Source organism: Myxocyprinus asiaticus, chromosome 34, assembly GCF_019703515.2.
Source record: "Myxocyprinus asiaticus isolate MX2 ecotype Aquarium Trade chromosome 34, UBuf_Myxa_2, whole genome shotgun sequence".
NCBI classification, from domain to species: Eukaryota; Metazoa; Chordata; class Actinopteri; order Cypriniformes; family Catostomidae; genus Myxocyprinus; species Myxocyprinus asiaticus.
Window position 1 is genome coordinate 11,560,571 of NC_059377.1, and position 27,238 is coordinate 11,587,808.

General features: G+C 39.0%; 1 protein-coding gene across 2 annotated transcripts in view; it reads left to right on the forward strand.

The window, feature by feature from the left end:
- LOC127425576 (protein Jumonji-like) overlaps nucleotides 1–27,238 on the forward strand; it is a 166,161-nt gene that overhangs the window by 90,116 nt on the left and 48,807 nt on the right. For both annotated transcript variants that reach the window (XM_051671709.1, XM_051671710.1), the window contains 2 exons: nucleotides 2,826–2,961; nucleotides 7,769–7,886. In XM_051671709.1, the coding sequence (XP_051527669.1) occupies nucleotides 2,826–2,961; nucleotides 7,769–7,886 (254 nt within the window). Of the gene's footprint in view, nucleotides 1–2,825; nucleotides 2,962–7,768; nucleotides 7,887–27,238 lie in introns of those variants that run through there.

The following is a 27,238-nucleotide window of genomic DNA, read 5'->3' on the forward strand; positions in this document are numbered from 1 at the left end:
GCACATTTCCCCTCCTGTACTGTAACTGCGAGTAACACAACTCCCCCACCTCCACGACATGGGAATGTCTTAAGTTCCCCACTCGAAATGAGTGCATTAAGGAAGCAGTTATTATCTCTCTGAATGTCAACATATGCGGTTTATTTGCTACTACTGGCATCTTTTACCTCAATCTACTGACAGATTCCATTCATTTTTGTAAGATTCTGTCTATATTTAAAAAAAAATTGTCCTGTACTTAACTGTATTACATTAATGGACATTATCAGTATGACTGAAACAGGCAGAAGTGTGTACATATCTCTCTCTCTCTCCTTTTTTCTGTTTTGTGTTTTTTGGTGCTGTTAATGTCTTGTACTTAATAGGCTTCTTGTAGTTTTACACACATGGCAGTCCATAATGGATTACAGTTGCTGTTATCCGTTATTGCTCAAGCAATTAGAATTAAATGTTTCTATCTCAAAAATAATCACTGAAAGCAATCTATTCATGATTATGTATTTTGTATTTTTCCCGTCATCAGTGTCTCTTTCACATCATAACAAAAAGTTTGGTATGTCACAATATATATTCTGGACAATAACACAAGAATACACAAATGCACATCTACGGCAATTACATTACTATTGTATGAAGTCCTACAGTGGAGCCAGCCTGTTATAAAGTCTTTTAAATTAATGCAGTATATGGCTTCTATTGCACTCGTATGCTAAATAAAGCATATATGTGAGAACTTGGCTTCATGTGAAGCATAGAAAATTAGTCTATATATAGATTGAGAATTGTTGTCAGTTGTTGGCTGGAAAGGAAACTGTATTTTAAGGAAGTCCTTGTCACCGTTTCATTCTATTTCAGAAGAACACACTTTTTGAAATAGTACCAAGATGAAATGAGTCATTGGTTCTAAAGTGGTGGGAAAATGATGTGACATTCATAACTCTCGTGAGCCATCACAATAACAAAAACACCTTTGATAATGGGGCAGGACCCAGGGTATACATGATGGGAAGTGTAGGCTTGTGTGTATTTGAGTGTGGTTTGTGCAAGAGTTTCGCTCTTCCCATGGAATGTGGTATGGAATTGGTTGTATTTATTCTGTTTACATAAATGGCTTCAGTGCGAGAGGTAGGACTGCACGATTAATTGAAAAAAATAGCAGAGATTACCGTAAACCATTACGGCTGCCGCAGTTATTTAATTGTGCCAATTGTCAATTACCGCTGTCCATTTAGTTCTACTCTTAAGGTGCAGACAGTCATCTCACCTTGCGCTTTTCACGTGGAGGTCAAGTTTGGTGAACATTGCCGTTAACTTTTGTCGCATTGACCAATAGGATGCTGTTTGTTTTGGCTCTGAGTGCGCAGTACTACGTACACAGCTACATTGAATATACACAGGATATCACTTGAGTGTTGATTTTATTTTTTATTTTTTTAATTTATTTTTTTACTGCTATAGTATGAAGTGCAGCATTAAAAAGAGGCTTCTTGGCAGTTATTTTTCTGCTGATATCACACGCGCTCAGCATCCATCCACGTCATCTTCGCCCGTGGAATTTTGTCATGCAAAGGTATGTGTGACTGCGCCTTTTTTGGATAAAATCTGTCTATTTAAACATGTTTTTTGTAGCCCATGAGCATTGTTGTTTATTAGTGACTTAATGACATGTCAGCTTTCGTGGCTATTTTCATGGCGACATTAGCATTGTAAGCAACTAATATAGAACAGAGCAAAGGTGTCTTGAGACACATTTTTTTTTAAAGTTTGCAGTTATTTTTATCTTGACACGGTGTCTAAACAATATAGCGCTTATGCGCAAGATACTACAAATAAAGCAATACGGTGTGTCAGTTAAGAGGTCTGTGTAGCACATTTACATAGAAAAACTAATGAACCACAAGTTTGTTGTGTGGATGAATGCAGTGGCCAATCAGAGGTGTTTAAATTAGTTAATAAGTCTACCAGTAATGACTACCGGTCCTAATGAGTGATCTTTAGGCTACGTCCATATTAATCCCGATACATTTGAAAACAACGTTTTTGTTTTTGAAACGCTCTGTCCACACGGCCGTTTACAAGTGTTTGAAACGTATCTTGGCTACACTGAAACTAATGAAAGCACTTAAATCCCCTTACTGGCATGTGAAAAATCAGAGTTCCATGTACTGTCTGAAACGCAATTGTTTCATCGTCGGACAGCAAGAAAACTTACCGTAATCTTTGAAGGAATGCAATGTGAATGTTGTACAAAGGAACATTTATCTTTAACAACGCTATCAAAATGGATAGCAGGCAAAACAATGTCACAATGGCTGCCATCTTGATTGTTTTGGGTTGAATGTATCACATGACTGCATCACATGACGACAAATACGTCATCATTTTCAGATATCTTTGTTTTCCCTGTCCACACTACAATGCAAAGACAGTGTTTTCCAGTTTATTCACTTGAGAGAGTGTTTTCTAAAAGCTCTTGTTTTTGCTGTCAAAAATGCCATCTCAATGTGGACGGAAGGCCAAAGTGTAGAGGAAAAATATGTGTCTTTAGACGAAAACTTATTAGTGAGGACGTGGCATTAAGCAGTCTGATCCACAGATAACAGAAGTGTTTGATGTTTTATCTCTCCATCCTAAGTGGCACAAGAACTGTTGTGGATTCGCTTGATGTGGTGATGTAAATTATATTAATTGAAATTAATAATCATGATTACAATATTAAGGAAAATTATCGACAGTTGTTGTTGTCAGTTCTGGTCTGTGCTTTGTATGTTGAAGGTCTGCACTATGGCTGTACTGATCTTTTCTCTCTCTTTGTGTGTTTGCAGGATGATAATGATGGGATACCCTGGTCGGAGGAAAGGGTGGTGCGGAAGGTCCTCTATCTCTCGCTGAAGGAGTTTAAGAGCGCACAGAAGCGGCAGCTCTGTGGCAGCCTCAGCAATGGAGGAAAAAGTTCTAACGGTGAGTAACGGCTTCAACCAATGACCTTCTGTCATTCAGGACTGGAGTAGTCTAGTACACTCTAGACCGCTCTACTAGTCATGGATGCCATCATATAGCCAATTGAAAATCCATTTTTGCTAATTTTTCCAGTGGACAATATAATATGGTTTTGATCTTTTTGTCCGCCGAATAGTCGACACATGATTGCTGTACTTCTGTCACTCAGCCACATTTCCATACAGTTTTCAGATTAACAATTTTCAGACAAACGTTTTGTTTCCTGACGGATGATTTTTTTTTTTCCAGCCAACACTTTAACGGTGAATCTCTCTGTTATCAGTGTACGTTTTTCATCACATGAATGAAGCAATATTTTACATAATTGCATTATATACATTTATACATTACGACTTTGGTAGATGCTTTCATCAAAAGAGACTCGCACAGCATTTGAAGTACACATTCAATAGGTACACATCCTGGAAATCAAACCAATGACTATGGCATTGTTGCCGCAATTTTCTACCAGTTGAGTTTTACACTTTGCATATTTGGGTATGAAAAAACAAAACACACACACACAAATATTTTGGGTTTGATTTTATCACTCTGTTAAAAGGATGTTCCTAAGGAATTTTCTTGTATCAGTGGGTATTGTCATACGATCCAGGTTACTTTAGAGCTTAGGCAGTCGCCTGATAGAAGCGTGTCTGACACTTCAGCTCTGCAGTCTGGGACTTCACTTCACACAGGCCTCAAAGCCAGAGTTTTCACTAAAAAGAGCTGCGAGACTCTGAGGGATGAACAAAGAACAAGTTTTATACGTTCAAGTTTACACAGCCAGACAGGGATGAGGGAGATGACTTCTCTTGATGTGAACTAACACTTTTTATTACTCAGTTGAAAAAAAAAAAAGAAAAATAAAGAAATAAAATACAATTGACACTGTATTCCCTTTGACAAGTTGCTAGTCAACATGAAAGCAAAATTGACCCTATCTACTTTCTCAATACATGTTTCTGGTCTTATTGTGAACTGTTCTTCGGTTCCAAAGGGGAAAATAAATTCTTCGTAATCTTTCATAAAAGCGTAATTACTTGTTCTGTCTTGGAAACAGCTTTACATTCTGGGTGACTTCACCCACATTTTTTTTTTAACCCTCCCTTTTGTCCTGGTCTTTTCTGCTGCGTAACACCCACTTTTCAATACCCAATCAATTCCCAATGCTTAAAAAAAGTCCCATCCTATATTTATTTCATTGAGTATCCTGTTTCACTAAGAAATGCATGAGATTATCGAAGTAAGTCATGTTGATGTTAAGGTCCTAGCTCATGTTTGATTGCCACATCCCATGTTTGTTGTCCACTGAAAGTTTTTAAAAAGACACTATACAATATTTCATAAACAGCATATTGCACGGACTATAGTTCTATCCCTCACAGCCTCATTTTCGTTTGCGTCCAATTAAATATGGTGTCTACTCTAAATATAAAGTTTATAGGAACCTTGAGTAGCTGTTACCATGGTGGTCTGCCATTGACAGGTGGAGCATCTCATCGCCGTATGTCCACAGCTCAGCCCAGCAAATGTTAAACACTGGAGTTCACACACAAACCGCACTCCTTATGTAAACGTGCCAAGGGTTTGCTGTTGAGACTACAGCAGAAGGCTAGATATTTTTTCTTTGAATAAACTCTCTAAACAGATAATAAGGTCTTCTCACAATAGCCCTCAATCTTGTTGTCCTGTTGTTGTATGTGTTAACATTGCAGTGCTACCTCATGATAACGGTTATCCCTCTGTACGGAGAGTGTTTAACCAAGGTTGACCCATCAAGACTTGCAAACTCTTTGCAATGAAAGACACAAATCATTACTAAAAAGGATCAACATCAGATGAGGTTTCAATCCACACATTACAAATTACTAATAATGTGATTGCTTTTTTTTTTTTTTTTAAGTTGTGAACTTCTGATACTGCTGTTTTCTGGATGTGAGTGATTGTAGATCCTAATCCACATACCATCTGTACTTTATAGTACGCAAGATTCAGAATAAGTTCATCGTGTATTTAAAATACTATTTTAAAGATTCCTAGATGGTATAGTGTTTCCTTTTGGATTTTTGAAGTGTGCAGCCATTCATGTTTTGTCTAATATTGCTCAATTACTTTGTGGAAGAAAAGTTTGTTACTGTTTTTCCCCCTGACCTTTTGGGTTGTTGGAAATGGTGAGGTAACAATGTTTGAACCAAAACATTGGTAATAATAAATTGTAAGGTAGCCATTTTGGAACCTCAGCAGTGCATAAACAGCTTGTTTTTGGTATTGTAGTTTTATTTGCCACCACAGGCTAAACACATTCTTGTACCAGTTATTGAAAGGGACATTTTCTATACTTGTTGCATGTTCCATACTTCATTTCTTTGCTATGGAGTCCACTTATAATGTTAGTCAAGGTTTCTGGCACTTAACAGTTAAAATTTAGTTTACAATGACCATTTTCCACCCTCTCTTTGATCCTTGGAATTAAATGGGCTGTTTTAGCTACTCTACCTTTTAAGAGTTCTATGTTAATGACCTCTGATAGGATTAGCTAACCTTTTCACATGATAATTGTCTGGAAAAATGCCAACTGATCATCAAATACCACTTCAGACTTTAAAAAGAAAAATTATTGTTTAAGTACGACTGAAATGGAACTTTTAAAGTGCAAGTGCTAAAAATTAAGCATACTTCATGTCTACCACAATGACTACTTTGGTGAAAGACCATTACAACAAGGTCCAGCGAGTTAGTGTGAATAACAGTGATGCACAAAGTGCTTAATTATGAATGTCATAATTTATTAGTCTAGATTTACTCAGGACCGTTATGTGATGTTCCCTCACCGTATTTCTCAATTCGTTCTGACCTAGTCATTACCATTCCTTAACTAATGGGTCACACATCATAGCATTACACTCTATCACACACGCCATCCCTGGAAACCATGAGGGGAATGTAGCGACGCGATTGGCTTAGTTAAACATGCATAAATATGATTAAAGGCCCTGAAGGACAGATGCTGGATAAACCGTTGCACGCTCTCGCGGCCTGAGAGAGAAGATACAGGACGTTTGGCTCCACTTGATGCAGACTGTCTTTCACACAGCCACTCAAGTGAGACCAACATATGTAAAACACAGTGAGGGAAGCGAGCAGCTTGCGTTAAGCTGTTTAGATATGATCCCTCTCCACCCACGTTAGCATGGCTTGGCCTGCTCTCTCAGGTTTTGGTTTCCCATTTCGTGATGAAGGCAGTGACTCCAGAGCTTGTTTGTTTGTGCACAAGGGGAATCATTTGAATAGAGGACATGAATGTGTTTTTTTTTTTTTTTTTTTTTTTTTGCTGTTTTTCTATTTGGAGTTAAACCGTCCCAGTTTTGGTGTTCTCAAAAACAATGTTTTGTCTGATGTGAATGGACCACCTGGGACTTAGCTTGTGTGCTTTGAAGTCCAGCCATGGTAGGCTTCATATGGAAAAAAAGACGCTTTTATAGATTTGTATGTATGTGTTGGAGAACTGCTTCATTAGCTCTTTATTTCTCCAGCTGTTTTTCTGGCCAACTGTAGATTTGAGCCTCAGGTCCTGGCGAATGTTTGACGATCCTGGATATTCGCTTTACAGATGTTGCTAAACACTGAAATTAGATCAGCTGAGCCATAATGTTTAGCTTTAATAATGTAACAGTAACGGTCACAAGAGGGGGAGGGTGAACCAACCACAGAGTCGTACAGTGCGTGTGAAGACTCACTATGACACATTGCGGTTTACACAGTTTTATCTACCTTTGCCAAACAGTTTGTTGCCCAGGCTTGTTTTCGTTTTCTTCTTCCCTCATTCCTTTCTAGTCTCTTTTGAGACTGCTAATTATTTTAACTGAAGCTACCGCTGATATTTCCACACCTACTCGGCACAAGCTTTAAGTCAGCACAACTTCCACAAGTTAACTCAAGAACTCTACCTATATGTCTGTCTAACCAACTCACTAACTGTCTGACTTTCTCTGTAACTAACTAACTAACTAACTAACTGACTCACTAACTGTCTGGCTGTGTCTGCCTGCCTGCCTGCCTGCCTCACTAGCTAGCTGCCTCACTATCTGTCTAGCTAGCTTGCTAGCTGTCTCGCTAGCTGTCTGTATAGCTAGCTAGCTGCCTCGCTATCTGTCTGTCTCGGTAGCTAGCTAACCTCGCTATCTGTCTGTCTAGCTAGCTTGCTAGCCATCTCACTATCGGTCTGTCTAGCTACCTCGCTATCTGTCTAGCTCACTAGTTAGCTACTTCGATATCTGTCCAACTATATTTCTAGCTACCTAGCTTATCTGTCTGTTTAAAAATCTGTCTAGCTACCTCGCTATCCGTCTAGCTCGCTGTCTTGCTTATCTGTCTTTCTAGTTATCTTTGTGTACAGTATATGTTGTGTATGTATATATGTATAATACATTAGTCGATGCCACTGGTGTTTATTGTTTGAAATTAAAGTATTTCGGGCTGTGATCATTTGTGCTCAATTTGAATATAGGAAAGCCTTGTTTAGACTTCACCAGTATTTCAACTTCTATCTACCTCCATCTCCATTGTTTCCTCAGTCTATGAAGCCTTAAAATAAACCATCTCTCCATCTTATTCCATTTTGCAAGTATTACATTTCAGATCTACTTGGTGTTGTGCATTATTATTAAAACCATGCCATAGAGATATTTCACACTAAATTTGATAACTTGACATGTCGCATCTGTTATTCTTTCTCAATTTTTGCTGTTGTTTCTCTCTCTCTGTACAGCTTCCTTGTCAAAGGGGCAGCTGAATGGATCTAAAGGAGGACACAATGAGGACGGGTCTCGCTCTCAGAGCACAGATGGAGGCAGCGAGTACTCAGAGGACTGCCCAGCCAAAAAGAGGTAAGTAACCCTTTTTCTATCTATCTCTCTGTGTCTCTGAGGTCAATGTTTAGGAGTTGGTTAGTTCCCTTTCGGGTCACTCAAGCTGAGAAAAGCTGAGGCTATACTTTTATACAAGCTTGAAAAGTGTGTATGAGAAAATATGGCATTATTAGCTAGGATGTCAGCACGCCTGTCTGTGACAGTCTCAAGATAATTTACTTGGGTACTGAAGATGTCAGCTGTCCTGTTTTTATTTACCAAATTTTTATATTGCAGGAAATGATACATGACAGTAAGGCAGCCTTATAACAACTGGTAATTCTTTGAAATAATTTGCTGTCACGGTCATTTTTTAATTAGTCACTTTAAGACGTGCTTAAACACTTTCTAATTATTAATATAAAAAGCAAGTTGATATGTCCAAGTACAGTACGTAATTAACTGCTCCGCGTGTGTTTTTGTGTGTTTTTTTTAACTAAGGTTTTGTAATCTGTGAATTGTAAAGCCTCTGAAGAGTGAAATGAAAGCAGTTCGGAGAAGAAATTTTTTTGTCAGCTGTGACTTTGAGGCAGACGCTGCCTGGAAAATGGTGTGAAAAATCTTTTTCAATAGCAAAACCATAAACCGCTGACTTCCTTGTCCACATTAGGAACTGGATAATGCACTTTCAGGGCTGTCCATAGGCCTTCAGACAAACACACCAGATATGTTTGTGCATCCCTGCTTAGAGACAAGGTCTAGTTGCTTGGGTTGGATGCTGGCTTCCCTTCTAATGCTGCTTATGATAGTGTTCTTTTAGCTATAGATAACAGAGAAGTGGCTTGGAGTCCTCTTTCTATAGGCTTTGGGTCTAGGGTTATGTTCTCAGAATTAATGTGCTGTTTATTAATATAAGGACTATGATAAACCTCATAGAACCTGAAACAGATGCAATAAGAAGGTGCAGCAATCCATTAAAGCCAAAAACTGACTTATATATATATACACAGTACTGTGCAAAAGTCTTGGACACAAGATGTTACACAAAAGCATTTGTCTTGAGATGGTTATTTATATTGTCAGCTTTAGTGTCAATAGGAAATATAAAAGTTAGACACCCAAACATTACTTTTGCAAATAAAAAAGATTAGTATAGAAGAACAGGGAGCCCTGCAACAGATATCATGGCCCCCCAAAGCCCCCCACTGAACATTGTGTCAGTCTGAGATTACATAAAGAGACAGAAGCAATTGAGACAGCCTAAATAGATGGAGAATTTGCCACAGTTTGGAAGCTTGGAACATCCTATCTGCCAACAACCAAGAAAAACTGTGTCCAGGTGTACAATTGGTGCTGTTTTAAAGGCAAAGGTGGTCACACCGAATATTGATTTAGCTTTTTTATGTTTACTGGACTTTGTATGACATTAAGTGATAAATGAAAACTATTTATGTCATTATTTTTGAAGACATCTCACTATGCAAAATTTTTCACAAGTGTCTAAAACTTTTGCACAGTGTGTGTGTGTGTGTGTGTGTGTGTGTGTGTGTGTGTGTGTGTGTGTGTGTATATATATATATATATATATATATATATATATAAATATATATAAAATACACACACACACACACACACACTGAAGTCAGAAGTTTACATACATTTAGGTTGAAGTCATTAAAACTAATTTTTTAACCATTCCACAGATTTCATATTAGCAAACGTTTTGGCCAAAAGTTGTTTAGGACACCTACTTTGTGCATGACACGAGTAATTTTTCCAGCAATTGTTTACAGACAAATTCATTTACTTTTAATTGACTATATTACAATTCCAGTGCGTCAGAAGTTTACGTACACTAAGTTAACTGTGCCTTTTTAGCAGCTTGGAAAATTATGTCAAGCCTTAATGTAATTAGCCACTTAGCTTCTGATAGGCTAATTGGATAATTTGAGTCAATTGGAGGTGTACCTGTGGATGTATTTTAAGGCCTACCTTCAAACTCAGTGCGTTTTTGCTTGACATCATGGGAAAATCAAAAGAAATCAGCCAAGACCTCAGAAAAAAAGTTGTGGACCTCCACAAGTCTGGTTCATCCTTGGGAGCAATTTCCAAACAACTGATGGTACCACATTCATCTGTACAAACAATAGTACACAAGTATGAACACCATGGGACCACGCAGCCATCATACCGCTCAGGAAGGAGATGCATTCTGTCTCCTAGAGATGAACGTAATTGGTGTGAAAAGTGCAAATCAATCCCAGAACAACAGCAAAGGACCTTTTTAAGTAAAGTATCTATATCCACAGTAAAACGAGTCCTATATCAACATAACCTGAAAGGCTGCTCAACAAGGAAGAAGCCACTGCTCCAAAACCACCATAAAAAATCCAGACTATGGTTTGTAAGTGCACATAGGGACATAGAGCTTACTTTTTGGAGAAATTTCCTCTGGTCTGATGAAACAAAAATTGAACTTTTGGCCATAATGACCATCGTTATGTTTGAAGGAAAAAGGGTGAGGCTTGCAAGCCGAAGAACACCATCCCAACCGTGAAGCATGGGGATGGCAGCTTCATGTTGTGGGGGTGTTTTGCTGCAGGAGGGACTGGTGCACTTCACAAAATAGATGGCATCATGAGGAAGGAGAATTATGTGGATATATTGAAGCAACATCTCAAGACATCAGCCATAAGTTAAAGCTCGGTCGCAAATGGGCCTTCCTAATGGACAGTGACCCCAAGCATACCTCCAAAGTTGTGGCAAAATGGCTTAAGGACAACAAAGTCAAGGTATTGGAGTGGCCATCACAAAGCCATGACCTCAATCCGTTCTGTGGGCAGAACTGAAAAATTGTGTGCGAGCAAGGAGGCCTATAAACCGGACTCCGTTACACCAGTTCTGTCTGGAGGAATGGGCCAGAATTCCAGCAACTTATTGTGAGAAGCTTGTGGAAGGCTACCCAAAGTGTTTGAACCAAGTTAAACAATTTAAAGGCAATGCTACCAAATACTAACAAAGTGTATGTAAACTTTTGACCCACTGGGAATGTGATGAAAGGTATAAAACTGAAATAATTAATTCTCTCTACTATTATTCTGATGTTTCACATTCTTAAAATAAAGTAGTGATCCTAACTGACCTAAGACAGGGAATGTTTTCTACTATTCAATGTCTGGAATTGTGAAAAACTGAGTTTAAATGTATTTGGCTGAGGTGTATGTAAACATCTGATTTCAACTGTGTGTGTGTGTGTGTGTGTGTGTGTGTGTGTGTGTGTGTGTGTGTGTCTATATATATATATATATATATATATATATATATATATATATATATATATATATATATATATATATATATAATATAATATAATATAATTTATTCTCGGTGGGTTGTGTGGGGCCAGCTAAGATCAGCAAAACCATCATTTTTTTTTTTCATCAGGGAAATAGCAACATGTTACTGTCAAGCTCGTATCAATTGTGAGTCAAGTCTCCCGTGTGCTTTACGTGAGGAAAGCTATTTGTGTAACTGCTGCTCAAGTAGAGTGGTTTAAATCAGTCAAATTAGTTTCATTATGGTTATGGTGCTGCATTAGAATGTAGCTGACTATTTAGGCAGTAAACCACAAGGCAGCTTAATAGATTTTGGAACAGAGCTTTTGTTTTATCATTAATTTGTTTACCTTAATTCAATTCTCACCTTTTTTATATTGCAGTTTGCTGTATGAATCAGTATTTGAGTCATGCTCTTTCTGTGTGTTACTCATTTTTAATTCTCCCATCTCCTCAAACGTTGACTTTGATCTGAGTGTAGGACCACACTCAATGCACAATCACATAACACTCACGTAGATGGGTGGCATTAGCATTATGGAAGGCCTATTCATCAGGCCCACTGTAATGACACAACTTTCGTGGCGTGCCATAAACCCCCTCATAAACAGTGTTTGCGTAGGCCCACTGAAGAGGCTTTTCTTCCTCTGGAGAGTCTGAATTAATCCCACCACCGGCTTCGAGAACAAAACAGCTCTGAGCACAGACGCTGCTTCAAAGACGGTGCTGCCCAGCGCCGACCAAACACCACACAATGCGACACTGCCACACCGCAGCGGCCAGTCCTCAGCAGATGTCCGTTTCAGTCCCCTCCTGAAAATAAAACAAAACATTCAGTCGGCTTCACAGAGACCTTCTGTTTGGGGTCTGTTTATCAAGTCACATGCACCTATAGTAAAGCAAGATATATTGTGTGTGTGTGTGTGCGAACGAAGATCAGATTGCAGCATCTGCCCGTGGTCTACCTGTCATCTAATACCCTGTTATAATTGTTAGCCAGAGTACTGGGCTGTAGACGCGATCATTAAAACAGCCCTGAGAGGCCAAGCAATTGAGCAAGTGTGAGACAAAAAAAAGATTGCAGTACAAAAATTTAGAAAATATGCGAATCGCGGGATTTATATAAACACAAAGGGGTGAATTCACGAAACAGTTACGCTAGTTTTGCATGCAGTATTTCAGCACGAAAACATCACGTCTTCACTAACCACTCGTAATCCAGTTTAACCAAGTGCTCTAATTCCTCCTTGGCATTTTAAATTAAGTCAGTGTCATTGTTTTAAGTGCAAACATGCTTTCTGTTTAAATTAGGCCTATTATTTATTGCACTTTTTTGTCTGGCGCAATTAAAGTTGCGCTATTTCCACCCACAGAAAGCAGGCAGTAAGCATTAAATGATGATCTAATGGAGAAAAGTGTTTTAACTGGGCATATATCTAGACACGTAGTGTAGTTGAGTGTACTTTCAGCATTTTAAAGAGTCAATTTAAGTGCCTGGATCACAAAGTTGGACCGATACGATCTTCCACAACCAAGTATCCAGATCCAATGTGCAAAACTGAGAATTGCATAGTTCAAATTGCATTAATCACTAAATTTTTGGACATAGGTGTGCCTTTACCTGATTTGCACTTTTGTGAACTGGGTGCTAAAACAACGGAGACAGCACTGAATGCAAACAAACTACATTGGACACAATTCCTTCTTAGTAAATGATCCCATAAGATCTAGAAAGCAGCAGATGTGCGCACAGCACATCATTGTGGGTCATAGAGTGCTTTGCACAGCCTTTTATTAAGACTGCACACTGGAGAGGCCTAGTATTAATGGACCACCCCCCTGCCTGATGTTCAGCGTTCGGCTGGACTTTCATACATGTTGTGTTTGTCTGTGTACTGGGTACATTTTGGGCATCTGCTGGCCACATAAGATGGCAACAAGGAGTCCGATTGAGGCGGTGCCAACGCCTTTCACACCTGGCCTACAATAAACCCTACAAGAAACTGAGGGAGTGTAAGGCAGACAGAGGCACAGGTGCAGGGGCAGGCCAGGTTGCAGGGGGAGGGTTTGGAAAGCCATTTGGGAGAAGACTACTGTTTGCATTCCCAGGATCGGGAAACGTGAGATGGTGCGCTCGGAGTTTAAGTTGTGCCAAGTGCCCTGAACACACATTGAATCTCAATTAGAGGACACAAGGGGGCACCAAATGGAGAAAGCACTTAAGAGGGCTTTCTTTAATGTGCTTATCTGTATTTACTTTTTTCAGATCCCTTCTTAGAGAGAGGATCATTGCAATTGTTTGTAAATAGTGGCTGTGCAGTCGCTGCCAAATAACTATTGTGTTTGGCCAATGTCAAGACAATTCATTACACTTCTTTCTCTGGCTGTGTTCAGAATGGAATACTAGCGTACTTTGTGCTAGAGAATTTTTTTCGATGTTAAAATACTTCTATCCCAGCTTAATGTACAAAGACAAATGTCTTTAAGTTCAGTCATGAAACTATACATGATCCAATCAGATAGATCCTTGGCATGTGAGCTGTTAAGCCAATCGGCTTGCATGGTGTAGCTGACATGTAATCTGTTTGCAAACCAGTAGCGTACTCCCTCTTTTTCTAGCATTTATATTGCCTCGTGTTTGCCGGTAGCCGGTCTCACTGCAGTGTGGTATGAGTGTTTTCTCTATGAAACCCCCCCTCCTCCCCAGCATCACTTCTCTAGATCTGCTTCACAAGGATTGTATGTATGGCTAATTGTGCAGTCACACCATGTCTTGCATGCTTGACGCAGCATGTCTGTGTTCTTAGCATCAGCAAGTCTTAATTCTTGCTCTGCAGCAGCAACGTAGGCTAGTCTGGCAAGACCAAACCTATTAACATATAGTATCATATCTATTATGATACTTCAAAAATTAATTCAGAGAGTTGTCATGTCTGAACTAAAGTAATTTCTAGGTCGATTTCTATGGAAAAATTTGAAGGCTGTGGCTCTTTCAGCATTACTGTTTGTTTGAGCGGTCCCACATCAACTAATTGGTCTTTTCATTATTTGCCATGCGAGATGTTCAAAATCATGTTTGATTTCACATCTGGTTTATTTATCACACTGGTAATGTAAGGTCAAGTTGAGCTCTTTGAATTATTGTATATAGTATTTTAGTCACAGTGGGCTTTAGTTGTGTTTCGAACATTTTGGTGAATGTAGTATACTCTGCATAGTATACATACTGCATACTATTAAAAAATGGCTGGTATCTCTATTCAGTCCACTTCAAAACGTGTCCTATTCATGTTGGCACAAAACGATCATGGCTTCTGTACGTATGGCTCTATAATAGCCATATTGATTTTCCTCTAAATCCATTGGCAGGGCTACATACTGCACAATCCACTTTAGTGGTATGGCAGATCAATGCTGGCAACGAACAGCTCGATTAGATGCGATTGCAGCCTTGACTCATGTTTTCAATATTTTTCAGTGGGATGAACAGAGAGGTGTAGCGTGAGAAGAAGAACCTCAGGTAGGCTGTTTGGCTCCAAACTTGGGTTGATTCACAGGGCAAGAATGTCCTGTGTTTGAAGACTCGAGCTGAGGTATTTGCACAAAAGACAGTCATGGCTGCTGATTGGCTGGTGCTGGATAAGTGAGAACATTAGGCTGTAATCTCCTCTGCTGTACACAAGTGTGTAAAGACACATAATTTTTTATGTTACTGATAATGCTTTATGGTTTTGAGTAAATTCACCTGAACATGCATGCTTTTGTATAAATGTGTGTTTGCTCTAAAACTCTGCTTTTGAGTGGCCTAAAGCCTTCTACCACTGAATGGAAGCAGTGTTGAATGGCATCCATGCTCCATTAGCTGTGTTTTGGGTTTGGTTTGACAATACCTCTGAGTTATGTGCACTGTTCTTAACCCTTTTTAGATATATATGTCTGTCTGTTTGCTTGTGGTTGTGTTACAGATGAAGTCGCCCACTTTACAGTCACATTTTAACTTCTCCCACTTGTGCCTATATCTTTCTACTCCAATGTGCAGTGTGTATGTGTTTTGGGATTGATTTGGTTTTCACATTGTTCTATCTTTGGTATCGATTTCAGGTTAAGCCACCCCTAAATAAACAGAAAAATTGTGTTTGGTCACTTTGTGTGTCAGTCAGACAGTCTCTTCCTGTCTATGTAGACTTTTCTTGGTCAGAATAAGCTTCAAAGTGGACCAGACTTCATTGATAGTCAAAAGTCTGGCTCTGCAAGACTAGAGCTGACCCAGCAGATATCTCTGTCTAATTTTGTGCATGAAAAGCTGCCAGCCTACTTATAGTCTCTCTCTCCACTGTTTTTGCCTTGAGCACACTCTAGCTGTGCTCAATGATGCCCTACACAGTTTGGGTGCATCAGTGTGACATCATGCATGAGTGGCAGACGGATGTGTTAAAACAGAGGAGGGTAGGCGTGGGCTCTCGGCGTCTGGCTCAGTGCCAGTCTAGACCACCTGTCTGAGCTCAGCGCTGCTGCTCTATTGTTAAAGCACACTGGCTGGGTTAAGTTGCAGCCCTATACAAATAATGACAGACATCTTAAGTGGGGACATGGGATTTAGACAGGGATTTTTATAGGAGTGCTGGTTTCTCTCTCTCTCTCTCTCACACCCAGTTTCCACCAGGCATTAAGATGTGTTTCAGGTGGTCCGATCACGTGTTCAGCCTTAAATACAGGTCTAAACGGGTCTAAATGTTTTGTGTTCGGATCACAAAAACCACATATGATGTGGTCAAAAACGCATGTGTCCACATCACATTTGAGGTGTAAACACTAATCCATCCTGTATGCATCCTGGCAGCAGTGAAGCGCCACCCCTCACCTGTCAATCAACAGCTGCGCTAAAACAAGAGTTTAAAGCTCACCGGTTACGAGCGACTTTAAAAGGAAATAACCGTCCGATCGGGAAATTTAAAAAAACTGATACATACACAATTATTAGAGCAACTTCACGAATCTTCTTTAGTGTGTCTGATATAAAGTCAGATAACAAGCAGGAACACCTGAAGCTCCTTTAATACAGGTAATACACTAAAATAATGGATAATTCTGCTTTACATGTTGCGTTTGTGCTTAGAGTAAATGTCAACCGCATCTGGGAGAAACAGCGCGCCATTTTCCCATACGTTCTTTTTTTTTTTTCATTTGTTGTGCTTTAATATTATGCAGTAAAACAATGACATAATGATTGTCGTCATGGAACAGAGACCCTCCCCTCCAAATCCGAATACAAGTGGTCACGAGACACATTTAAGCACCCAGGTGTAAACAGCGATGTGTCTCCTGACCACATGTGATCCGATCACCCAAGACGCAACGTAATACCAGGTGGGAATGGGGTCTCAGTCCCCTCCATGGCCTCAGTGGCCCACGTTTCCCATTACATTACAGAAAGCCTTCAGTTGCTTTAATGAAATGTTTTAATGTCCAAATTGGATTACGTATATAGATCACCACATTAGTATAGGTGTTTTTTTTTTTTTTTACCTCCCCTTTTCTCCCCAATATGGAATGCCCGATTCCCAATGCGCTTTAGGTCCTCGTGGTGGCGTAGTGACTCTCCTCCATCAGAGGACGAATATCAGTTGCCTTCACGTCTGAGATAGTCAATCCACGCATCTTATCACGTGGCTTGAGCGTGTTACCGCGGAGACGTAGCGCGTGTGGAGGCTTCACGCTATTCTCCGTGGCATCCACGCACAACTCATCACTCGCCCCACCGAGAGCTAGAACCACATTATAGCGACCACGAGGAGGTTACCCCATGTGACTCTACCCTCCCTAGCAACCGGGCCAATTTTGGTTGCTTAGGAGACCTGGCTGGAGTCACTCAGCACGCCCTGGATTCGAATTCGCGACTCCAGGGTTGGTAGTCAGCATCAATACTCGCTGAGCTACCCAGGCACCCATTGGTATAGTTTTAACTCTGGATAATTGTCTTCATGTAGGAACTTTCTAAAAACACCTCCCAGAGTGAATTTGAATGCTGCTTCTGTTGTAATACCTCCCGAACCCATGAAGTCATGTAAACATATTCATGTTCAGATTTAAAGCCATGGTGTGCCAAAAATAATGTTTCTGTATTTACCATTATTATAAGGTATAAAAGACCAAATTCACTACTGTTGTAAGTCTTGTTTTGCTAGTATTTATTCACAAAATGCATAAATAATGCCTAATATCTGACATTAGTGACATAGGTCTCCTGAGAAATCACACCTGTCTCTGTGACTGCACTAAGGGGACGTTCAGACTGAATGCATTCTGTTGCAAAAAACAAAAAAGCGAAATGCAGTGAATAGAACAGAATGAAAGAGTCTTGAGATGCATTTTGAAAAGTTCTTATAACCTGACATTGCATCCAAAAAATACTGCGCTGCTGTGCAAGATGCCGAAAAATCAATGAGGCACAGTGCATTGGTCCGATAAGAGCGTGTTTATATAGAAAAACAATTGAAAAACTGCGCAGACTGACGCAAAAAAAAAAAATTTCAGTGTGAATAGCACAACCAACATGTGTTAGTCAAGCAGAAAACCTTGGAGGCATTTCTCTGCATTTTGTACGTTCGGGTTTGCCGACATGTACAGTATTTATATGGTGGGATGTTGGCGAGAGGGGTGATCTGATTCAGTGGCTAAATGTTCCTGCAACACTGCAAACCTTGCAACTGTATTCTTTTTATGGAACCAAGAGCTCAATCTGTATTGGTCAAATGTCTTTTTGCAATACAATTTCACTGAACTCGAGGCCCCTGTATACTTCCGCAGAAGTTCTTCTTCGTTCTTCGTTCAGGGGTAAAAAGAAATTTGAAACGGCTGAGACATTTAAATATAAGGACATTCAGTAAAACCTTAACTAATGTGACATTAAAATGTGTTATCATTGACTTTATGCCTCATTCTATGAGTAGAATTCACAGTAGATCAGTAAAAGATGTGTTTTTAACCACTCGATGATTGTTTAAAGTAATATATGCAGTAGAAAATGTGCAATGTGTCTTGTTTACATTCTGAATTCATGACACTAATGCGCTAACAAGCTGTACGCGGCCATAATGTGCACCAGTTACACTCTGCTATTGTAATTTATGATGTCACTGATGCAACAGCAAACATGGGTGGAAAACCTGGTGCAAACATGGTAAAAGAGTGTTAATAGGAAAAATACAGAATGATGATAGGCATAGCTTACTCTGGGCAGATGTGTGAATGGCTTTCACGGCAGAAGGCACATGAGTGAAGCAGCATATAAAACAAAAGATTGAATGGGCACTTAAGAGTATTTGAGTAGATGTGATTTCTTTTGTAGACTAATTAAACAAAGCAATAATGCATGATATGTTCTTGGAATATGTCGATCGTACTGATGAAGGTACATTTGCAACAGCTCGCTAATGACTGTACGCCGGTGTGTTCGTGTTGACTGATCTTGACTGAACAATATAAACAGAATTAGCAGTTGGCCTCAAGGTAGGTGGAGCTTCAGGTCACACCTACTGATGGTGTGGAACAATCGCAAAAAGAATGGGGATTAGCAGCCAGTAAGAAGTACTGATAAAAGTTCGCCCAGGTGAGCTGTTACGAACCACCGAAACAAACGCAAAAACACATTCCTTTCGGCCAGATTTAGTTCTAAATTATGTCATATCCCTTCGTTCTTTGATTTCGTATAAAGTAGATTGGGGCTTTCATTTTGTCTTTGGCTGGATACCTTCTTTGCATGTGCTTGTGTTTCCGGTCTCTTGCATTTGCATGCGTATGAATTAAAGTGAGTAGAGCGCTTCTTCTAGTGTGACCGCAATTTAAGTCTGGCAGAAGTTAGTTAGCCAGTTAATATCGCTTACATCAACTTAACGTTTCTGAAAGCAAGGCAGACATTCTTAGGAGCTGATAGAAAATGACAGTGGTGTTGAGAGAAGGGCTGATATTGACTTTTTGTGGTTAGATGTTTAGCTGTTATGCAGTGCACTTAGCTAAAACATGATAGCCTTAGAGATGTCTACAACAATAACTAAATCGCTTGTGTGTTTAGGGGCTAAGAGCTTTGTGTCCAAAAATCCATATTTTTATCCTCGTGAGGTGTTTGTTAATATGATATCTGTGTTTTTAAAAGGCTGTGGATGAAGGGTGGCATTTGAAGATGGCACTAATGGTTAAGGATTGTATTATTCTCCGCATGACCTCTGTGACCTCATGTATTTGTGCTCACCTGACTTATGAGCTGATGCACAAGGGTAGAGTCGTTGGGCAAATGGTTAAAGGTCAGTATACCAATACCAAACCATCTTTACTGTTATTGACCAGAGAACTTGTCTTGGGCAGGCATAAAAGCATTTAAAAAAATTAGCTGTAGTGTGTTTGCAGGCCCAAAGTTTATTTTAAATAAAGAAAGAGAACTCCTCAATGTGATTTCAACGCCAGGAAGGGCGTTGAAATCACATTCATTTGTTCTTCGGCCCAGGGTCAGACAGCATATCTTTGCTGAATTAGGGGGGTTCCTTCTATCAGTATTCTCTCAGAAGTCTAGAATGGGCAAACGGTTTAGAAACTAAATAAAAATTCAGCTATTCATCTGCATGATAAGGTTTATGCCATCAGAAAATTTCCAGATAATCAAAGTTCTCAGTATTATGTCCTACACTAAAAACTTCTCTCAAAAAAAGCTCTCATTTTATAGTGTTTTTAAATTTTACAAAATCTGTTCATCCAGATATTTCCTTTCAGTGATGCAGCTCAAAAAATTATTTATTTCTTGAGTCATACCTCAAGTAAAATATAAAGTAACATTTTACATTAAAGTTCCCTTTGTTAAGAGCTTATCAATAAGCCTTTTTAATGCATTATATATCATTGATATGCAGTTATAACAACATAAATAAAAAGGCAGACTTTCATGCAATATTTGCCAAATAGTGAGCATTTTAACTTTCATGTTATAAATGCAACTTTCATGTTAACTTTCATGTTATAAAACACACTTATTCATAAATGTAATAATTGAAAACATAAAATGCCCTTATTCATGAATTATGCCACAATGCAGCAAGAATAGATTATTATAGTGGGATTAAAATGAGGGATTATGTCATTTTGCTACTGTCCATTTTTTTTTTTACATAATTACTGTAATGTCTTGACTCACTTCTGTTGTCACTTTCCTTGTCACGTTGATGTTAAAATAATGGTTTTACGTACTCCTAGTTACCTAAAGTCCTTTGCCGAAACACTTTTCAGGTCTTCATGCTTATTCACAGCATGTTTCATATAATAAAGCCTGATGATCATTAAACAATACTGAACTTTATGTGCAGGTTTCAAATGTATACAACTCTATAATAAATGCTTCATATGTTTAAATTTTACATTTAAGGTACATTTAAAGTGAAGCAACGGAGAATAAAATAGCGAAGTCTTCCTCGAATGCCATGTTTGTTATTTACATAAGCGTCACAGGGAAATTACATTGCTGTGAAGAAAGCCTCTTACTGACCGAGCCGCATGGATACGGGAGTAAAAAGTGCAGCACTTGTAGAGTGCATGTAATTTTTTTTACTCACAAATAATTTTTTTTTACAATTGAGTGATTAATAAACTCTTTTGTCATTACAAATGACCAGTTCAGACTAACAATTTATTGGCAAACCAGACATCACTACAATACTTTCCAATTCTCTTTTTTCCATCCAACCTAAGCACATTGGTTTTGCTTTGTCAGATTTTTGTAGCGTTTATCATTTCTGCACTGTTTATTAGATCAGGCTCATGAATGACCCAGAATCAGGGATCCCCCTGCACTCTTTTGGCTGCCATGGGCTGCTCGGCACATGTGCTGCTGGCTCCTCACCGCACTCTCGGAGCCAGCTGCTCCGCGCTGGCACAGGCTTCTGGGAGAGTTTATCAGGACCATGTGGCCCATCTGGAGCTGTTTAGCTTTAGTGCAGAAAGAGAGAGTTAGCATGTGTACTAGAAACACAGAAAGCCAGTATAAGATTGAAAAAAGCTTTCCTTTTCTGAAAAAGAGGCCATTCCCCTTTTGTTATCATTCACCACTTTCTCACTTGCTTTGTGTGCCTCTATTTGGCTTTGTTCACAATGCACCCAATTCTGATTTGTTTTTCAAATGTGACCTTTAGGACTCACCATCCACATTGTCATTTTGCAAGTAATGAAATCAGATCTGTTTGTTCAGACAGTGTAGTAAATACAGTCTATCTAGATCGGTTGCCATTGTAAATTCTTAAAGGGATAGTTCACCCCAAAATCTGATTTTGCTGCCTGTCTGAACAAGGCCTTCTTTATCCCAGTTTGGTTGGGAACATAGAGAATAGTTTAAATGAGAATGGATCACTTGAGTGTGTCTCTAAGGCCTGTAGTGATTATTAGAGTGAAATAGCCACAGTCCTTTTTCTCAGACAGTACAGCAAAGTGATTGGATTACCAAATTCAAATCCAGCATTCTGTCTGTAAGAGGCGTGTATGCATTTTACAACACTATGTGCAGTTTAATATTTTTTATTTGTTTCGATTTATGGGTGAAGTCTATAGCATAGAGCAGCTGGACATGATGAAAGATTTACAGATTATGGGATGTGTACTAAGCAGTCTTGAGCCTAGACTCAAATCAAACTGTGCTAAAGATCAGTCAATCTGCAATGTTTTTATAGCTCTGTAAACACAAATCAAATAGATGGCATTCTGCACAAACATGGCAGAGCATGTGAGTGTTATAACTATATCTGTACTACAGCAGAGAGTTGTATATTACATCATGGTAGAGCTGATATGAGACAGAATATCAAAAGATTAGCTATAGTATTTGTCAGTCAAGTAAGGCTTATGTTAAACATAGTTATTTGGTATGAAATACATGCATGGCAAGATTTAAAATGAAATGGTGCAATGATTTGTTTTTTGTGTGTTTTTTTTTTTTTGTCTTTTGTCTTTTGGGGGGGTGGACAATTATAGATGTTGAGAAATTTATAAATTCAGAATTGGACTTGGTTTGAATACTAGTGTAAAATATTGGCTGCACATTTAGGGGTTTAAACAGGCCTTTATATTATCTATAGATGGTAAATACCAACATATCAATAAGAGACGTATCAATGTTTCTCTCTTTTTCTTTTTTTTTCTTCTACAGTTTCAATTTGTTTGGCTCTATATGGCTTGCACTCCAACAATCCTGTTATCTTAAAGTTATGCCTCCATGTTAATACATGCACATGATGGAAAACAGGGCTGCATGAATCAGTATCGCACACAAAGGGATTTCATCCATCCCACCTCCCCTCTCTTCCCTCCAAACGCTCAAACATCTCTGCCCCTGGGGTCTATCAGTGCCTGCCCTCTCTTCACAGCTCCATCCATCTCCCACTTGCAATCATTCATCTCTCTCTCCCTCCCTGAGAGCGACTCCTCTGCTCCACTCATCTGATCCAGTGAGATCCCGAGCCTGCTGCTGCGATTAGGAGTGACTCCAACTGCTGAAGAATGCTTTGATGATACGGACACTGAGGGGGAGGTGCTGACACCAGAGGGGTCGTCCCGTTTACCTCTGGCGTCGCCAGTGTGCTTTTATTTGTGGAAGCCCTCCACCTCCTCTCGTTCATGAATTGGTGCTTTTTTATAGGAGTGTCAACTCTTTCAAAATAATCTCTTACAAACAAGAGAGTGTGTTAAATTGAAGTTCCAGAGCTTGCAGTACCTGTGTTGATTTATCTCCATGCAGTGCGCTCATGGCTATGGAGTGAAATCACATTAAGGATAAAGATATCACACCACTACAAATCACAGAACATGTCCAGTTGATCACCATGTGGCCACAGGCTCATATTTAATATCAGTGTCCTCCACTGCAGATGCTGGTGGGACAGCTTCAGTTGTTTAAAGTTTCAGATGATTATTAGAGTCGAATAGGCCTTTGATCTGTTCTAAACTGTCCAAACCAGGCACAATGCAACAAGTTTCCAGTGACAAGCAAGTTGTCCACACTTAACGTGAAAATGTGGTGCAACTTAAATTACAGTCAATTAGAAGATATTTGATGTTTGATGTACTGTTTTAAGCAGGACTTTGGACCAATAAGATTTCACAGTGTGTGGGGGGGTACCTAGCATGACACCTCAGAAATAGAAACTACTTTGCTCTTGTTCCATACGTGACTGGTAAGGATAAAAACATAGATGGAAGAAAGATATTTTCTCTCTTGTTGCTTTATTTTGTTGTGCCTCATGGTGTGCAGCATAGTGAGAAGAGAGTAGGATGGAATCAGGAACTGACTCAAGCTGGTCGCCCACAGAACTATCACTGCACAACTTTTCGTAGAGCATGTGCACTATTTGCCAAGCCACTTTTCCAACACAAGTCATTTTTAAACTTCTCAACATGCAAATGATTAAGCATGAACATGTTTCATGTAATGTGAAGCAGGCAAAGCATCTAAACTTCACCTGCCAACATTATGCAAAACTTTATGTGCGTGTGTACCATTGACCATGCAGAGTTCTAATCTCTGGTTTACTCCAGCTGGCAACAGCTGTTGCTTGTAAAGCAAGGTAACACAAAGGTTACTGAAGCATTCTGTCACTTCCCTTCACCTCCTCTCCTAACCTTCATTAAGCCCAGAGGACCCAGCCCTGTTTCTTTTCCTTTCCTGTGGGGAAGGACCAACTCATCTCTCCTGCTGCTGTCCAAAAAGCTAATCAATGACACCGAAGAACCCCAAATGTATCATCAGAGTGGGCCGTTCTTTGAAGGGTGAGGAAGAGGTATTACAGGAGGATGAATCAGGATATCCTGCCATAATAAAATTTTTGTGCCAGCTCAAAGCGCAAGTGGCCGTGGGTGAGAGTGTTTGCGCTATCTGTGGGTGTTTGCACGCAAACTGTGTGTGTATTGTATGGTAATGAATCGGTGCAAAGCGCAATTTGCTATTTTCCTAGGCAATTGCGCTAAGACGTTTCAAAAGCACGTCTGTTTGCAGCGCAGTTCTCATGCATTTGCAGTTTGGAGAATCCACCAGCAGGTGGTAAAAAAAAATCAATTTTCAAACTATAATATAGTGGAACATCAAATTATGTCCATGACTATCACTGTTGTAGCCGTTTTATGAAAGAGGAAAAAAAAAATATATATATATATATATATATAATGAGATTTGTGTTAAACTATCTTTAGTTCATGGTTTATTTTTCAATTATTATTATTTATTATTATGTTTATATTTAAAATTATATTTATGATCTAATTTGTATTGGTATTTTTCCACCTGTTGTCATAGTGATTTTTAAGTCTGCAGAAGTCTTTAAGTCTGGGCCGGTGGAAGAATTTGGAGAGAGTTAAATATTTGGATTTGGTCTGATTTTTGGACCATTTTGTTATTTTGATTATATTTCTGTTTTGTTTGAAGTGTAAGTTGAATTTAGAAATATTTATGTTTCAATAAATTAATTAATTTTTTCAATATCAAAAGCGACCGGTAGAAGTGAAGTGTGTTCTGATACAATCACTGTTAATACTAGCCATGATTTGTGTGTCAGTAGATGAAAATTATTAATAATACTTACATTCAATATAATTTAACGGTGTAAATCCAAATCCTGATCTACATTTTCCAAGCGTAAAAAGTGTGTTCACTGTCATAGAAACGGGATGCAGTTAATGTACAAAAGAAAGGAAGACTAAATTTCTATTCTTTTAATTCATTACTTACAATCCATGTACACTTTGAAACTGGAGGAAGAGATATTGAAACTACAGGAGGATTTTGAGGCAGATACATTAAAACTGGATTCATATTTAAAAGCAGATACATTGACATTGAATGCAAAATTTGTAGACCGATAAAAATAAACTTTCCAATGCCTTGTATTCATATCTGTTAATACTAGTCTGATCTCTTAGAGAAGTTTTACAGAAATGCATCCAGTTTGTACTCTTCAAACTTGACCTCAGTCATGGCTCTTTATCACAGTTTTTTTGGCCAATGTGAGCTGAATTGTAACAGAATCAGAGCCCTATTTCCTGGAGTGACCTTACCCTGTTGTGGTTTTTATCAGCTGTAAATTATGCATAAGCCTCTTGTTAAAAGACTGGCATTGTAAGAGATCCCATATCTGTCCCTTTAAGGAGTACACAGACTGGGAAGCTCCGTGGGGCTATTGTGTTGCAATATCTCTCGCCCACAGAGGAAGAGTAAGACCAGCGGAACCGGAATGCCCAGATAAGTCAATTTCATGGCCCCTCTTTACCCATCCTGTCTGGAGGATGTGGTTTGATCCCATCTCCACCCCTCTCACTCATGTTGCAATTTACAGACCTTTCTCTGAGAAAAATAGAAGGTATGAAGTATACCATTGTTACCTGGTTGAAGGGAAGCTTGAAGTTGAAGCAAACTTCATATAGAATTCACATATAGACATACTTTTTTCAAAGAGCGGACAAGTTTACATGAACCAAAACAACTTCCCTGGAAATTTGCCACTTCATAGCATTAAAGAGAGTAGGTTATTGCCCAACCCTGCATTGTGTGTCTCCATCATCTGCTTGATGTACATTATGTGAGGTCTGTACTGTATTTACACAGTATATATGTGATGACAGACAGACATTAAGTTGTAAAATCACTTTGTGTAGGGATTGTGCTATGTCATGCAGGCTATCCCAGCATGCACCTCTATCTCAGCTCCACTGGATACTTGCATGCCAAACAGTTGACCATTATGCCCTTTAATGAGGAACAGATAGGACAAATAGTCTCATAAAAGCAAGCAGTCTCTGGGATTCAGAGCAGTTTAGACTGACTCTATGAACCGTGACAGTATCCGTTGTTTAACTGGACCCCTTTTTTGCACAGTTGTGTTGGAATTACTCTCTTAGCAGTATTAACACTTTTAAAAGAAGCAGCTCTCAGGTCTTAATAATATTTAGGTTTATTATGAAAACCATGGCAAGAGAAAGAGATTTTCTTTCTTTTGCGAAGTACGATCCCTCCCCTGGACCGATCTAAATGAGGTTAAACCTCAGCCTGAAACACTTTAATAATCAATAAATAATGGGGTGGTTGGCTGGCTCATAAGTGCTTTGTTGTTCTTTTTTTTCCGTATGTGTTTGTTGGCTGAAATCTCCACTTAGCTGTCATTTGCTTCTCCAGCTGTATCCAACTTTACAATGAACTTTTTGCCTGTGTAATATCCACTGATTAATGTCAGTGTTTGGGTGTGGAGTTGCAGGCCCATTTGAAAAGATGATGCCTTTTTGGAAGTTGATTATGTGTCGTATTAGCCTAAAACATAACACATGTTGTTTTACTCATGTGTCCACTTAAATTTTATCCTGTAAACAGTCTGGAGTTCATTCTAATCTGTTGTTAACATCCAGGTCTCCGAGGAGTTTAATCACTTTTTTCCCCTTCTTCCTGTCTTATTCCAGAGTCGAGTTCATTCAAAAAAAGGCCTGAAATATACTCTGCACAATACTCTATATATCGTCGCTGTCTGATGAAAGGCATGTATCTCGAAAAAATTCATTTTTCAAGAGCATGGAAAAAACGCTTTTTCTCATAAACAATCTTACAAAATGAATCGAAAATTACACAACACTTTTAACACTGTTTTCAAAGAACAAGAGGAGATACTTTCCCTTGGTGGTGATGCTATAATTGACGCTCTTCAAAATGTAAGGGTGGGACATATGCAGTTTTGATGGACACTTCTCAAGGCCAGTGGAGATGCATGTTAAACAGAGAGCATGATTAAACATCTTTTCATTAGTAATTTTGATGCACAGTTCAAAGAGTAGGAAGGATTCTGTCTATTGCCAAAAGTGGAGATATGTGTTTTTCATCGGACAGCGGTGATATGAAATACTTTACATACGTGAACACAGATGCTTCTAGCTATGACTCCTCTAGCTTTCATACATCGTTGCATTCTGAAATGTGTCAGAACACAATTCATAACTTAATGCATTATGCATTATTGACCTTGACATAAAGGGCGTTGTAAACATTAACGTTGC